Raw genomic sequence first — 18,270 nt, forward strand, 5'->3', positions numbered from 1 at the left:
ACAAATAACGTTAAACATTGACAAATTCCACGTCATTGTTAAGTATTTTAATTAATATCGTTGAAATATCAAATCGTTGATCAATACGATTAAGCAGGTAGAATATGGACGCTGTACCTATACCCGAGCCAAAGTCACGCACTTTAAACAAATGAACTACATAACCACTGCGAAAGTGGTAAAATGATTTTGAGGCAAGATAATTCACCTAATAAGGTAAACAAACTATTGTCATAGCGATTTGAGCAGTTATAGACAAAAGTTACATTACTCTACGAGCAAGGGACAGGGTTCGGCATACAAGAAGTTTGACCACAATGTGTAATGGCGGACAGCGAGCGAGTTTGAAAATTTCACACACATGTCACCACCATGGGTTTTTGAGGTACATCACAGTAAAACCGACTGATCTAAATTCCATTAGAACTGGGTTTTTTCCGATATATGTACAAATTTTAATGTTCTCTTAGAATGAATTGTCCCTTTAACGACAGCTATGAACGAATTTTAATTTTGAAAAATGAAGAGTATTTTGATATATCAAACAATTTTGTAATCTAGATTTTAGGGAAACACTAAGCATTTGAAAACAATCAACATATATATAATATACGGATAATACCTTGAACATTTTTAAAACAAAAGTCTGATAATTAAACTTTCCCGGTCAAACGTGAATCCTAAATATGTAATAAGAGAATAAAAGACCGCCAGTCAGTCCTGCGTCTAGTTGTACATGTATAAAAGTACGGGACCAAAATGACAATTAACATTATAATCTGTATGATTCACACAGTACATCGTTCTTAAGAATGTAAAGTCAAACAAGAATCAAGTGAGGCAAATTATGAATTTTTTAAAATTTACGCGAAAATAACACCCATGTGTATAGTTCAAAGCTGGAAATTACGAAATTAAAGGAACCGCGAAAAAACCATGGTTTCAGTATTATTACCTTTGTTTCCTCCAATATTGAAGAGTGTACAGAAAAAATGAAAAACGAATGAATGAATTATCGCACATTTCTACGCATAATGCACAAACTGTGAGCTATTAATTATATAATATTCCTGCCAACTTTATTTACCATCTACATTGATCCAGTCCTCCAAATCATTCATTTGTTGAAATACCAAGTTAAGAAGAGCTTATCGGAGGTCATGTATTGTTAGCAGCCTGAATAGGAGATATAACCTGGCCCGATATCAAACGGTGTCGGCAAATCCACATTTTCATATGGTAGTGTGCTTTGGCCATACACCAGACATCTATTTGTCATAATATTGAAGTCTGGTGTCAGGGCCCGGCAGAACGATTTAACCGAAAACACCGCAAGACACCCAAAAAACACAGAGAAAACCCCAAAACATACAAAAGGTATGCATAGCAGTATATTAAGCAATGAATTCAAATGAAAGCCATGATGTTATCGTGAGAGTGCAGGAATTAAATGCCTATAGGCTTTCGAGTGCAGGGGAGATCATTCTTACAAACTAATCACAAATCGTTGTCGATTACACATGATATCATAACTTTAATTTTAAGAGACGATTTATAACAGGACGTCGCATCTCGATTCTATTTCGCTAATTTTTTAACCGAAAGGTGATACACTGCGTACTCCGCGAAAGTTATGGGAGCTTGTTATTTTAGCTCCCATCTCTATAACTATCAATTAATCAGTATTGTACCGGTATACCATGTGTTTAAAATAAATTATATTATATATAATATACATTATACTAGAATATATAATATACCAGAATGTATATACTGTTCTGATTGCTGAAACTCAAGTGTTATAAAAGACACTAGATGCTTTATATTTATATAATCTTAAATGGAAACTTAATGCTTCAAAAACCAAAATCGTTATCTTTCGATTTTGAAAGTTGACATATGAAAATCGTTAAATAGAGATAGTAAACGAATTTAAGTATGTGTTGAATTTTATTAGAAAATTGAATACTACACAAAATACATTACTAATCAAGGAAGAGAAGCTCTTTTCATTGTCACCAATAAATTTAAAAAAAAAATCATTTTATTTTTACCACAATGTACAGTATTTGATACATGTCAACAGCATACGTGAATTTGGAAGCGAGATAGATATATTCAACAGATATTGAAAAACACATGTTTTGTAAACGCTTGTTTGTACATGTAGTTAAAGGTGTATGTGCGGTGTTTTTCATACTCACGAATCATGAAGTGCTTTTAATACGCTATTCACCACCAAAAGTTACCGACATTTTGAGAATTATATTACTTACAATGCATAGATCTTATATTTAAGTAGAGCTGAAATTTATTTTGGGGCAGTACTGACAAAATCATTGTAATTACATATACAGTTCAGTGAAATAAGTACATACGGTCAGACCATGAAGCCAAGGTATGGTCTACGATTTCCTTCCATATTTTTACAGTATCATTAGTTATTGTTAGGTTATTTCTGCATGCATGCAGCCATCTGAACATACATAGGCATACAAACCAGAACGTTTACACTGCATAAAATTATGTATAATAATATCATACTTAGTTGTAATGATTACAGTAAGACGTACGGTTTATTATTTAGTGTCCTTCCTGTATCATGTACTGTACAACGCTGTAGCCGTATATGTGTGTTTGTTTGTCTATGGAATAAACAAACTTGTTACCTCTATTTATTTTGCGTGTATTGTTTAAGCTTTATTGTATACATGATAAACTCTTCGCAGTGTATAAATGACAACATTGATCTCAACATTAAATCGTGTACTGTTTACTAAATTTGAAATAGTAGTTATAGACGCGGAGATTTAAAGAAAGCTATATGTATATAAGCGAAAGTTTCCACACTAAAAACATGCCACTTTTCCTATATTAATTTTTTCAAATAAATTTTACCATATCGTCTTAATCTGATAAAACAAATCTCTGAAACATTATAATTAATCTTATTAAGAATCCATATAATTAGATAAAAACGGTATAAAGCTAGTAAATTAATAATCACAAATAAAAAGCCAAAATACATTCAAAGTAAAATCGAAAATAATTTCTATAGAATATATATTCAACCACTGTAATACCCTACAGTATTATATATACAATACTATATACCGATATTCTCCTGCATTTGATAGTTCATTTAAAAGTATAATTATATACATGTAGCCTCCACCTATGTAAATATGCTATATTTTTATTTAGAAAGTGATGGATAAGTTTGATACACGGGTGTATATTTCCTATTGTGTTATTTATTATTGTTAGACTCACTCTCATAAAAACCTCTCAAATCTAAACCACAAATAACAAATTTAACATAGAAATAGAACGATGTGATAACTATGTATATGTATATATATATATATATATATATATATATATATATACTGGCCATCCACTTTAGTTTGGGAGATGCAGAAGTTCACGTAATTTCGCAAGAGCTGAAAATCAAATTCAAATTACTTTCGGTCTCATTAAGATATGTTTGATGAGCAGATTCACGTGCCAGTTCAGTGATCGTTTCTTCAGATTTCGAATTTGAACATTTACAGAAGCCATTCGACGACTTGAATGTGAATATTTTCCTGTTTTGCTGAATAAAAAGTAAACAAACAATAAGTAATGGTTGAAAAAATACTGTAATTATAACTGAACAATAGCACATACCATCATGTAGTGCAAACAAGCTACAAAGACAATCAGTCTATAACAAAAGGTTCAGGCGATATCTTTGACGACCGTTGAATTTCCAGTTAATTGGGACCCTTTCTCTTGTTTTCTATATGAATGCTATAACGCATTGGTAGTCAAATAATTTCCAAATCGCCAAATATTCCTTCTTTTTTAATTTTTCCATCTACTATCTAATAAAATGAGTATAAGTAAATACAACCCTATGATATTAAAATTCAAAATATCTATACCAAACAAGAGAAATTTCCCTTTAGAATTGTCAAAGTTTAGAACTATATGGTAAAACACTTACGCTATTATTGGTGCATCATGCACAACCAGGTGCTTTTGTTTGCTTTTACGTCCTATTAAAACCCAGCTAGTAAAGTTTCCTTTGTTGTATATGACCATTATATTACATAATGGACACCTCGGAGTCCATTATGTAACTCACTGTCCATTATTATAGGGCCACTGTCCATTATTCCCCAAAATAATGGACAGTCTATTTTGAACAAAGGAAAAAACCGCTGCTGTAAGGAAAACCAAACATGTTTATTTGACAATCCCAAATTTTACATTTATGTTCACTCCTCCATTGAAATTATGACTTCCCCTTCCTAGCTGTTACTGTTCTGAAAAAAAAATATAATTAGAGTTGCATTATTATTTGTTACATATTTTTAAAACTTGTAATTGACGAGGAATAGGAATTCTAGAATCTTGACTGAGTTGGGATAATATGCAGTTTTTTAGCTCAGATATCTCACAATCCTTATAACATATAATCTGATGATTATGGTTAAACATAATATACTTAAGAGCGAAACCTGTCTAATCTGACACCTGCTTTCCCTACATCCTATTTGTAACTGTTCCGTATTCAACAATAGCAACAATAGTATACAACAATATCTGACTTTCCTACACCCTGAATAATCTGACCAAACAAGTTGCTCCCACGCGGTGTCGGATTAGACAGGTTTCACAGTATACCAGTGCAATGCTATCATAGCAATCAGATATGTTTTATCATATCTATAACATGCGTATGGTCATTTTTTTTAGGAAAAACAGTTATGTTTAAATTGTAGGGAAAACTCACCTTGCTTGTATGTATTTGATGTAAAGTTAGACAATACACCTGTCCTTGTGCGAATAAATAGGTCACTTCAAACAGGCAAACAATTACTCCATTTAGAACGTTATATCATCTGAATCACAGCTGCGTACATCCCTAAATGATTGCCGGGCAAGGTAATATCACTATCCGACATGTTCAAAAACACTGTTGTACCTCCAAAGGTGTAAAACTAAATGATTGTGCATGCATCTCAACACTGTTAGTCCATTATTTGTCACAGGTGAGTGAACACCTGTGCAATTCCTGAAATGGGATGTCCCATTTCTGAAACAGGGTACGCAAGGTAGTGAGTAGTGGTATGATGGGTTTTAAGTAGGATAAATTCCTCAAACTGTCCATTATTAGAGAGAATGGATTGTACCTCGCCCTGCGGGCTCGGTACTATCCATTCTCTCTAATAATGGACAGGTTTTCGGAAATTATCCATTACTTAATAGTCAGGGTCATTTGAGGACGGCCTTCCGTGTACGTGGTGTCATGCTCGTGTGAAGTACGAGACTTATCCACTGGAGTTGCATGAATACTTATAGATAACGACTGCATATATGCAATATTCAGCTTTTTTTCAGAGCAACAACTCAATTCATTGACTTTGTTACCCGCAAAGTTCTTAATGTCACCGATATCACATTCATATTATTCAATAACACACTGTCTATATTTCTCTTATAACATATAAAATGCATGGATTTTTTAAACAGTCATATGTCAGTTATTAGTAAACGGGACAACTTTGTAAATGTAAAATTAAATGATTTACAATTTGAAGCGTTTTGGGAAATGAAATGTGACTGATGCCCGTGCTGTCGTCTGAGAAATAATATGTGACTGATACCCTTGCTGTCGTTTAGGAAATAATATGTGACTGATACTCGTGCTGTCGTCTAGGAAATAATATGTGACTGATGCCCGTGCTGTCGTCTGGGAAATGATATGTGACTGATACCCGTGATGTCGAAAATATTTGTTGCGAGGTAATATTACGTTACCTGAGCTGATTTAAAGATATTTATTGACGTCATAGATCGTCTCCACGTACTACTGTATTTGATGTTTAACTTCTAAGCTCTATTTTTTCGGACAATTGATGAATAAGTCGCAGTCAGTTCCCAAGATTTTTTTTTATCAATTGGGGAAGATTATAATGTACATTTTACTATGTTTTAATGACATCTTGAAATACAGTTGAAATACACAGATAACAAATGAATAAAAAGATCAGTTAGTCTAGTGCTATGACCAAACATGAATTTCGATTTTCCAGTAGTATAAATTACTAAGTGGTCATAAGTACACATTTTTATTGAAAATGTTTATCAGTATTATTCATAAAGTATTAGAATCCTAACTCCTTTTTAGCAACAGAACAATTTTAATAATGAAGTTGTATAAATAAAGGGTTTTGAAGTAAGAAAACCTTGACACTTGTACTTTTAATGTGTTTTTGTTGTTTGAAATGCTATATAAGTAGTGTATAGGTTTTTTCCTGAATGCTATAAAATGATTATCTATTACCTCTATTTGATTTCTTAAACATATTTTGTCTACAGTATGTACACCGTTTGGCTTGTTTTAATTGATATTATTAGTTACACAGTTTGTTAGTGACCTAATACGGAAAAATATTTGGGCTAAAATAAACTTGTATCGGGCGAGGCGAAGCCGAGCCTAATACATGTTTATTTTCGACTCAATATTTTTCCGTATTAGGTCACTAACAAACTGTGGAACGAATTTATCCCGTCGAAGACCCTTTCAATGATGTAACTGCAAAATGCATTATGTACTGAGTATGGAAACCAAAACGACTCAAAACAATTTTCACCTCATTGAAGACTCGAATGCGTTGTCATGGTCCATTTCAGTTAAATAATCCTAAATAAGGGTTGCCGATTTCGGTTTGCTTTGAAAGTGGTCATCAGCGCTATCATTCAAACATTTTGTCTCCATATCATTTGATTGCTGTCGTCGCGAAGCGTTACTTGACCGCCATCTTGTTGCTAATGACGGTCGGGACAAAGAAGGATAACTCTATCGTCTAAACCTAATACGATTTCTACTAACCTAATACGACTATATATTGGATATCACGTGACGTCATTTTAACCAATAGGAATACAAGGTTCTTGTCTGAGGCGGGATAATAAGTTGTATCTTTAGTTTTAGTCAACAGATAATTTAAATAGGTCCTTTCAAGGTAAAAGTTTACTAACTTTTTGAAAACCTATGCACTACGAAGGCCTATACTATTAGTTACACAGTTTGTTAGTGACCTAATACTTCGCCTCGCAAGATACAATTTTATTTTAGACCCAATATTTTTCCGTATTAGGTCACTAAAACAAACTGTGGAACGAATTTATCCCGTCGAAGACCCTTTCAATGATGTAACTGCAAAATGCATTATGTACTGAGTATGGAAACCAAAAAGACTAAAATCTTAAAACAATTTTCACTTCATTGAAGACTCGAATGCGTTGTCATGGTCCATTTCTGTTAAATAATCCTAAATAAGTGTTGCCAATTTTGGTTCACGTTGAAAGTGGTTATCAGCGCTATCATTCAAACATTTTGTCTCCATCTCGTTGAGTGCCGTCGTCGCGAAGCGTTACTTGACCGTCACCTTGTTGCTAATGACGTTAGGGGCAAAGAACGATAACTCTATCGTCCAAACCTGATACGATTTCTACTAACCTAATACGACTATATATTGGATATCACGTGACGCCATTTAAACCAATAGGAATACAAGATGCTTGTCTGAGGCGGGATAAAAGTATAAGATAAGTATAAGATATTCCTCAAGTTCAAAGTATTTATTCATGCAATATTAAAGTATGTATCTTTTATAAACATATCACTACTCCGAAGGTACGCTACTTTTCTGAAACTAAAATTAAAACTAAGAGTATATCGATGGCCCAAGACGATGTTTCATGTACGACACCAACATAATGCAAGATCCCTTGTTCAATTATTTCTAATTTGATGAGCTTTAAATATATTATATATGTATCATGACGAATATAGTTGAAGGCTGCAGATATCATTTTATCTTATTCCCGCGTGATGAAGATTACTACACACACCAGCTGATGCAGATAGCGATCTCCTAACTCTACTAATACCACTATGACATTAATCAATAAATGGGATTAAATTATCTTTCTGGTGGTTCTATCGAAGGATCAAGTTGATTAACATAATTAGGGTATCTATATTTATTTCTTGGATCGCGAATTGATTCAAATTACTCAAAACTATTAAAATATTGCTTTATTTATAAGTTTTGAAATTTTATATTCAATCTCTTTTGTCGAGGATTTCTATAATAGTTATGTGTCCTCAAGTGGTTGATCTGAATATTTGTATCTTAATCAGTTTAAACATCTACTTTAAAATCCCATCCCTGCTATTCCGTAATTTTAACATATAAAGTATGCTACAATCATACAATAATGGCAATACGGGGGTTTTGAGATTCCAAAACGACATTGGTAAAATACAATTTACTGTCGATTAGTCCCACCTTCCTGTGATTATGACATCACGAAATTCACGCCAACTGATGCCGTTTACTGCCGCTATAATATGTTTAAACATTCAATGCTCATGCGCCAGAATAAAAATATTGGTCAACTACATGTCTTTCGTTTTTCCAGAGAAGGGGAGGGGTCACGAATCAAGGGTTATGTGGATGAGGTTGTTCAGTTATACTGAAACTGATTTTCGAACCATGTTTCGAAGGACTCGGGACACATTTTCAACTCCCCAAAACCATATTGAAAATGTCCCAGATTTCACCTACTTGGCCTGGCAGACGGGAGCCTATTAACTTAGAAGAGCAGCCACATGTATTTGCATTATAATCTGATCGACTGATTTGGGTATGCTAAGTACAGGGTATTTCCCAAAGCATGTCCCAACTTTCAAGCTTAATATAACCCAAACCCAGAAAGTTCAGGGTATAGATTATCGACAATTCAGTCATGGATATCAATAAAATTGATTGGTGTGTATATAAAGGTGTGTATCCTACATACAAAGTAATGTCATTTTCATAAGTAACATCATCTCGACATTAGTCAATAATTTGCTGGAATGTCTCCATTATTCTTCTAGTATTTCTTGTAAAGTATTCAGACTCCAATATTAATGTAAGAAAAAACAATTTCTTGTTTCTGTACATAACATTAAGGTACAATTACCTGATGAAAATTTATTCCTTGGTGCAGCTTTATTGTTGAAGCAATCATTTATATCACACAAATGCAAATCGAATGTAATAACCAGAATATCATGATGTTTAGGGATGTCATTAATGTTTTATTTTGCTATCCTAACTGAAATGTATCGCATTCAACAAATGTAACAAATGTTGTTATCACTAACTTTCCATAAAGTCTCAAAGATTTTTTCATGGGGAAGTTACAGTAATTTAAAGTCGCAACATATTTTCTAAAACATGCTACACCTGCAATTGAAGTGCTTCTATTAACGTTCATAGCCTCGTCATTGATACTAGGGATTTTGAAGAAAAAAACCTGAAAGGTGATATGCATGTCGATGAACCTTTTAATATGCATAGTAGAATTATAGACCTTCAACATCGAGAACTGAATGAAATAATAAATTTAAAACCAATTCATACTTTATAAATGTGCGTTTATGGAGGAAAATATATGTGTATCCACAAATCTAAAACATACAGCAGCTTAATGGATACGCATCGGTAGTTAACATATCTCCATTACTAGATACACTTTAATAAGTGTATCCAGTCAAACATCAAATTTGTCTTACATAATTGGTATATTAATCAGTAAACTTTCCGTACTCGTACGTGCGTTTCTACATGAGCACATCCGGTGTAACGTTGAAAATGGACCCCCGTTGAAAACTGACCCGAACGTTGAAAAACGACTCCGAAAACTGTTGAAAATTTAACTTTAAGCGCACTTTTTACACCGACCCGTTGAAAAAGGGCTCCGTTGAAAAGTGACCCTTCTCACGAGAAGATTAAGATAGGCTGTGTCTGATATCTAATCCTATTGACACCTAACATATCTATTTGTCAATAAAATATTTGGAAATTGAAATTGACCCAATAAGAACTCGTTTCCCCATAAAAACTCGTTTTTACACAACACAACACAGCACAGCACAACACAACACCACACAACTACATATCATCACACAGCGCAACATACCAACAACACACTAACAACAATACAACACCACAAAACATCACACAACGACACACCACACAAACACTCAGCAACACAACATTAAAAAAACATAACATCACATAACACAACCACACAACTACACAACAACACATCATACACAACACAACATCATACAACACATCACACAACACAATACATAACACAACAACACAACACAACACACAACCACGCAACAACAATACAACACCACACAACACAACATCACAAAACACAACAACACAACCAAACAACAACACAACATCACAAAACATAACATCATACACACCACAGCATCATACAACACAACAACACACTGCAACAACACCACACAACAACAAGAACAGAAGACCACAACATCGAAAAACATAACATCACACAACACAACGTCATACAACACATCACACACAACACAACATCACACAACACAACAACACACATAATAACACACAACTATGCAACAACAACACAACAACACACAACATAACACCACACAACAACACACAACATAGCACCACACAACAACACACAACATAGCACCACACAACAACACAAAAAACAACAAAATATTTAGAAATTGAAATTGACCCTATGAGAACTCGTTTCCCCATAACAACCCAACACATCACAAGACAACACAACACCACATAACCATATATCATCACACAGCGCTATACACCAATAACACACGACAACACATCATAAACAATACAACACCACACAACACACACAACACAACCACACAGCAACACAACATCATAAAACATAACATCACACAACACAACCATACAACATTACATTACACACAACACAACATCACACAACATACAACACAGCAACACAAAACACACAACATACAACATTACAAAACAACACACAACACAACCAATCAACAACACAAAAAACAACACAGCATCACAAAACATAACACCACACATTAAAACAGCACACAACACATCATACACAACAAATCATACACAACACATCACACAACACAACATCACACAACAACAAAAACAGAAGACCACAACATCATAAAACATAACATCACACAACACAACGTCATACAACACATCACACACAGCACAACATTACACAACACAACAACACACAACATAACAACACACAACTATGCAACAACAACAGAACAACACACAACAACACACAACATAGCACCACACAACAACACAAAAAACAACAAAATATTTAGAAATTGAAATTGACCCTATGAGAACTCGTTTCCCCATAACAACCCAACGCATCACAAGACAACACAACACCACATAACCATATATCATCACACAGCGCTACACACCAATAACACACGACAACACACCATAAACAATACAACACCACACAACACACAGCAACACAACATCATAAAACAAAACATCACACAACACAACCACACAACATTACATCACACACAACACAACATCACACAACATACAACACAGCAACACCACAACACACAACATACAACACAACAAAACACAGCAACACAACACCACACAACACAACATTACAAAACAACACACAACACAACCAAACAACAACACAAAAAACAAAACAGCATCACAAAACATAACACCACACATTAAAACAACACACAACACATCATACACAACACATCACACAACACAACAACACAACCACACAGCAACACAACATCATAAAACATAACATCACACAACACAACCACACAACAACACATCACACACAACACAACATCACACAACATACAACACAACAATATACAACACAGCAACACCACAACACACAACATACAACACAACAACACACAGCAACAAAACAACACACAACACACCCAAACAACAACACAAAAAAACTACTCACAACATCACAAAACATAACACCACACAACAAAACAACACACAACACATCATACACAACACAACACACAACACAACCACACCACAACACACGACCACGCAACAACAACACACAACATCACCTAACAACAACACAACACAACACAACAAAACACAATCACACAACACACGACAACACCACACAACATTTGAACACAACATCACAACAAAACATCCCACAACAACACAACACAACCACACCACAATACACAATCACGCAACAATACAACACCACCAAACAACAACACACAACACAACCCACGACACCACCAAACAACACAACATCACACAACACATCACACAAAAACTACAATACACAATACAACCACATAACAACATCACATTTAGATTTAAAATGTTTTCAATACAGTAGCAATAAAAACCCATCATCGTTTCGCATGTTTACAGAATAAAATTGAATCCCTAAATTTACATCAACCACGATACCTATCGATCAGACACCGTTCCTACCGCCCAGACCGCACATCGTGCAAACATCGCACAGATCGTACATCGTGCATACATCGTGCGCACACCGCACATCGTGTAACGTTGTGCGATCACACAACTGTATTGACTAGTGGAGACTAGCCTGGTATAACGTTATTGTAACCATGAAGTCGGCTCATTACATCCACTGATGCTTTATGCTGGATTAAATATTTCAAACAAAAGTCGGGCTTTATATTCCGTTCGATTTTTCCCTCTTTACCACGACCCAATTGGATTATCCGCTTGTTATCTGGGTGTATGTCGATATCGTCGTATATCGACAGCCAGGAACCGAGAGAAGTCCCGCCAAAATCGGTATCAATTAAATCCACATTTGCATTGCATTTCGTTCCTGTGCAATATCTCCGCTTAGCGATTCGTTCTATCAGATCCTTGCCCAGGATTACAAACATCTCGTCAATACGTTCCTTAACGTTTACAATTTTAACGTCATTCGTAAATTTAGAATGTTTCCATCCGTAGTACAATCGTTGTGACTTCAGCTGACTGAGTCTGACAAAGATCTGCGGCACACAAAGGAACGTGTCATCATCCACTTTACCAGCTAGCAAAGCATCAGGGTATGTTTTGTGAACGTATCTTAACCATAAATACAATTTTTCACCGAATCTTACGGCTCTTCCCTGATGTGTTGCGTTAAGAAACACGATGTCGTTGTATTTGTTATTTTCTTTAATTGTGTCGTTTGTTGGGATATCGATAAGAAACTTGTAGATAATTCTGAAAGGAAGCTCAGAATTCAAACGCTGCATAGTTGATATCCAAGTATGTCTCTGTCCCTCTCTGAACTGGGTGTGACTAAATGGTGACAGCATTCCCAACACTAATAGCGGTCTATTGTCGACTTTTGGCCCAGGGTTGGACTTTTGAAGTTCTCTAGTTATCGAGTATATACCAAGGAAAACTGATAAAGTAGATATACACCAAATGAAACGTTTCAATGTGGTTTTATAAAAAGTAGAAAAGGCACGCTTGCACTTCATTGTATATTGTCAGGTAATCAATTACCTGAAAAAAGTAAATACATATTTTAACCGGATATCAATTTTCATTTTTAAGAAATGGTAATAGTACGCGTTTAAATTGAAATGTCATTACCAGAGCTTCAAACAAATCATAACAACTAATCAAAATCAATCAATCGAAACCCAAAATACAAACCAACCTAACCGTAACGAGAAAAGGTTGAATTATCTTGACTACTTTCTCCATTGGAACTTTCAGATATGCTGATAAATTAAGATAATTAAACTACAGTGATAAATAAATTGAATTTTCTAACTGGTATGAAGTCCAATATATGAATGTACTTGTTACAACATCGATGAACAGGGAGATTTGCCCCTAAATTATATACGAACACATACGTACTTACGGAGTGATTGCGTAATCTTCACCAGTGTAATGTACCAGTAATGTTTTGTTACATTCACATTAAGTTCAACCGCGTTTGTCGACAATTCTCTCAAAGCACTGCAACAAAATGGAAGATTTTCCTGATTACTGTGGAAAATAATCCTACAAACTTTATTTACACTATATAATGACCCAGTTTTCGATACAATGGAGTTGGTAATTCGATATAAGTAGGCGTAGTTAATAGTTACAGAACTTTTTATTCGAGTCAGCTGAACAATAACGGTAGTGTACGGTATATACAAATTTTTGATATTACTTTAAACGTGGGAATTTACTCGAAACGGAAATTTATGTAGCCATTTTTAGAACATAAACCCTCTCTTCCATTACAAATACGTACACCACATGTTTTACAGAGTTCAATTAAACAATTACCGAACTGGTTTACTACACTATTGACCCGTCTCTGAATGTCAAAATCAGGTATATACGGAATTAAATTAGAAAGTTGTCTTGTAATACTAGTATGTAAGCTATCATTTTGAATATAGTCATTTAAACTACCAGGACGACTGTTAAAATCGCCTGGGTATATTTACTTATACTTGTTTCCAATTCACAAAATAAATCGCAATTATATTGATTGTAATATTGAAAGCCAACAGAAGGCATATAAACACACGCAAGAAAAATATCTTTATCTTTACCTGTCAGAGTTTTGGATATCTTTACCCATACTACAGAGTCAAAAATAATCTCACATAATGAAACATAATCTATTAATTTTGAATTGATCAAAATACATATACCACCTCCTTGTACGTAACCCGTTCGTTTTCTAGGTATGTAATATGAATTAAAACCATCAATTTCTACAGAGTAATCATTTGGAATCCAACATTCTGAAAGAAATACAATATCATAATTTTCTATATAAAAATTAAAATCATTTATCTTCAACTTTGTGTCTAAACCACCATTAATGTTCCAGGATAATACAGAAATTGTCTCACTCTCTATATGTGTGTGACTGTCCTAACGTCGTCCTCTACCGGTCGCTCCCAGCTGACGGGCGGGTCCCGAATGGAATTTTTTCATTGTAGCGCGTGAATCCGAAATCTTCTCTCCACGCAGCACCCCATCAATATAGAGTTTATCGCGTTTAATATAGGCCTTCTTGTTTTCCTCCCGCGCTTTTTTACATATGGGCCAGAGTCGACAAAGATTTGGTTAGGCAACAATGTCTGGCGCTGTCAACATTAAGCTCTTAAATTAGGATTTTAAATAATTCATGTTACAGCTCTGAAACTTGCCCTTTGTTAATAGTTTTCTGACACATTAATCCGGAATTTTCTATCATGTTTCTACCTTAGGCAAGCTATAGGTAATGAATTTACGTTAGTATATACATATATACGTTCTTATTACAATTATGGAATTAACATACTATCTTTCACTATGAAAAATTGCTTAAGTGACTGTACTCTGCGACAAATGGGATATGAAGTGTCTATGAACAGAACTGCTATAAGGTCTTTTTCAGTGTTAAGGTCATTAATTGCTTTTGCCGTAAGCGCGTTATGAAACAACGTGGCTCTGACCACTCAAGTCCGCAGGTAATGATCTAACAATTACTGCGCATGTGCACCTGTTGAGATACTGATTTTGGTTAACCGATAGGAAGACTTAGATTGTACATGTATATCACGTTAATCAAATACTGAAAAAATGAATGAATGAATGAATGAACAGTAATGAGTTCACAAGAAGAGTTCGTATAGGAATAGTTAGAAAAGAAGAATAGAATGAAACTAATGTAGTAAATTTAAACCTAATCCACGGATGGTTAGATTGGGATGAAAGATAGGTGTGACATGTGAAGTAGGTCCCACTAAATTATCAAATTGAAGGGAGACCACGGTCGAACAAAGACAGACGATTTTACTTTACTGTAACAGTCTATGTGATAAATACACAATATATATGTAGAAACTTTAAATGTAAACGAAATGCTTTTACAGCTATTAATTATCTAAAAAATTTAAAAACACAACTAATTAGACTTTGGGACCATATTAGCATGTATAAAATTAATTGATAATGCGATAACTGGAAGCACAATTAACAGCAGAAACATCTGCGAACTAAACAATAAGAGTCCTAATAAATTTATCTTCACTTTTTTATTATTTTTTATCCGGTAATGCTTCCATCCTTTTTTGCACTTTCATATTCACGTGTTTTTTTAAGTTTATACACCTTCAAATAGATTCAAAGCCAAGTTCTTAAGATTCATAACTCATATATTTCAATTTTCACTGAAGTTGGACTCAATGAAACTACTTAAAAATCCGGTTTCATATAAGGAATGATTGTTATTGTTTTTTGGTGTGTAAACTGCATTTTTTGAACAGATATTTTAAAGGGGGTAAAAACAGAAGGGACATGGAAAACGAGATAATACACTAGAAACATGTGTATGTTCTATTTAAACATATATCAGTTTGATATTTACTTATATTTTGTCCCTAAATAATAAAATTAATGTACATAATTCAAACCTGTTGCAAAGTAGGACAAATGAGTAGAGTAATAAAACCCACAAAACCGAAAAAAATCCGAATCTTATATTTCAAATTCTGAAACGCCTCAATGTAAACATACTGATGGCAAGGTCCATATTTATATTGGCAATAAAAATCCTTGAGTAGCAGACAATTCAAAGTCACTTACACACTTAACTTATGAAGCACGTGATCACGTTAGAGCAATAAAAGTTAGTGGTTTTTTTTTTAAATTTGTTGAATGTCTTATTGATCAAAGAATACAAGATGAGATTTCTACCTCAAGGCCCGACACAAGTGCATCACTACTCTCTCTCCAAGATCTCGTCCTCTGAAAATATCATGCTTGTCCATGTAAGGTCGGAGGTCATGGCAATATCCGTTTGGGTCACATCGCATCCATACTTACAGTTGTGCAATCAAATAAATTGTATGAATTATGTTAAAATTATAATTCATGCATCCACATATATCCACATGATAGTCATTAGTAACATGTGTAGAAAATAAGACTGGCAAGTATATTGGTGTAGAGGGCATAGGATACAGATGATTGGCAAACCTTAAAGTTTTATACAGTAATGTGGACACGTTAATACTATCAAAGAAAACTGAACTGGAAGTAGAAATTAAAGAGAAAAAAAACGGACATAATATGTGTAACGGAAATATATCCAAAATATTCCCTTGATGTCATCAACAACCAGTCATATTCTATCGATAACTACAGTGTTCATTTTGGAAAATCTTCAAACAAGAGAGGTGTGGCCATTTATATTAGATCATCTATTACCCATGACGCAGTAGACATTAATACCAACTTCGATGAATATGTTATTTGTAGAATAAACCTAAGAAGAGGAGATAATTTAGCCATATGCTGTATTTATAGAAGCCCTAGCAGTAATGAAGATAACAACAATAAACAAGTAAATCTACTGGAAACAATCTCTAATGGTTCTCTCACATATTACTGGTGGGTGATTTCAACTGTATAGAAATCGACTGGAATACCAACACAACCTCTGTAGGTGATTCACATATCGCCACGAGGTTGTTGGAGGTAACAAGGGGCTACTTTTACACCCTACATGTCAAAAGACCGACAAGAATTAGGGAGAACCAAATTTCATCTTTACTCGACCTCATCCTAACAAATGAAGAAGGAATGATTACAAACATCAGTTTCAATCCAGGTCTAGGCAAAAGTGATCACCTAATGTTAGAATTTGACATTTTAGGCTATGCTGAAATCCTGGAACAAAACATCGATAAACGCAACTTCCTTAAAGGTAATTACGTATCTATTAACAAAGAGTTGGCTGAACACGCATCAGAAGATACTACAAATATGGATGCGAATGAACATTGGTCACACCTTATGAATATTTTATCTACCAGTATTGAAAAACATGTACCATTATACAAGAGGCGATCCAATGAAATCCGCAAACCATATATCAATAAAGATGCAATATCTGCTGTAAAAAAGAAACACCAAGAATGGACAAAGTATCTCCACTGCAAAACAGACAACAACTATCAATCATACAAAATTGCCAGGAACAAAGCCACAAGACTGTTGCGATTATCACAAAGATCTTACGAAAAATCCATAGCTGAAAACATAAAGGATAGCCCAAAACTCTTCTTGAACTATGTCAGATTGAAAACAAAGACAAAATCTACCATCACCAGAGTCAATAATCCAAATGGAGCCCTAACAGAAACAGTTAAAGAAACAGCCGAAGTTATGAACGATTTTTTGTCAGTGTATTTGTGGAAGACGGGAATACAAATCTACCCCCGTTACCCAGGAGGAATATAACGAGTCCACTGATAGATTTTGAAATCACGGAGGAAATAGTACTAAAGGCACTATCTAAGCAAAAACCAAA

General features: G+C 34.4%; 1 protein-coding gene and 1 long non-coding RNA gene across 3 annotated transcripts; both read right to left on the minus strand.

The window, feature by feature from the left end:
- Positions 1 to 4,211: 4,211 nt before the first annotated feature.
- On the minus strand, positions 4,212 to 5,963 carry LOC138327933 (uncharacterized). The gene is made up of 2 exons (XR_011209137.1): positions 4,781 to 5,963; positions 4,212 to 4,310 (listed from the first exon to the last, which is right to left on the minus strand). It is a non-coding gene; the product is annotated as an uncharacterized lncRNA (long non-coding RNA).
- Positions 5,964 to 7,620: 1,657 nt separating this feature from the next.
- LOC138327932 (uncharacterized) lies at positions 7,621 to 15,790 on the minus strand. 2 transcript variants are annotated; one of them, XM_069274419.1, is made up of 3 exons: positions 14,822 to 15,790; positions 13,825 to 13,922; positions 7,621 to 13,457 (listed from the first exon to the last, which is right to left on the minus strand). In XM_069274419.1, exon 3 carries the CDS (start codon positions 13,430 to 13,432, stop codon positions 12,524 to 12,526), a length of 909 nt encoding a protein of 302 aa, XP_069130520.1. In that variant the 5' UTR covers positions 13,433 to 13,457; positions 13,825 to 13,922; positions 14,822 to 15,790; the 3' UTR covers positions 7,621 to 12,523. The 2 variants fall into 2 exon arrangements, with proteins under 2 accessions (XP_069130520.1, XP_069130519.1); XM_069274418.1 differs by having other exon boundaries at positions 13,821 to 15,790.
- Between the last annotated feature and the right edge of the window lie 2,480 nt (positions 15,791 to 18,270).

Source organism: Argopecten irradians, chromosome 7, assembly GCF_041381155.1.
Source record: "Argopecten irradians isolate NY chromosome 7, Ai_NY, whole genome shotgun sequence".
NCBI lineage: Eukaryota > Metazoa > Mollusca > Bivalvia > Pectinida > Pectinidae > Argopecten > Argopecten irradians.

Excerpts from the sequence above, each read along its gene's own strand:
- LOC138327932 (XM_069274419.1), bottom strand. The coding sequence starts at position 13,432 with ATGAAGTGCAAGCGTGCCTTTTCTACTTTTTATAAAACCACATTGAAA.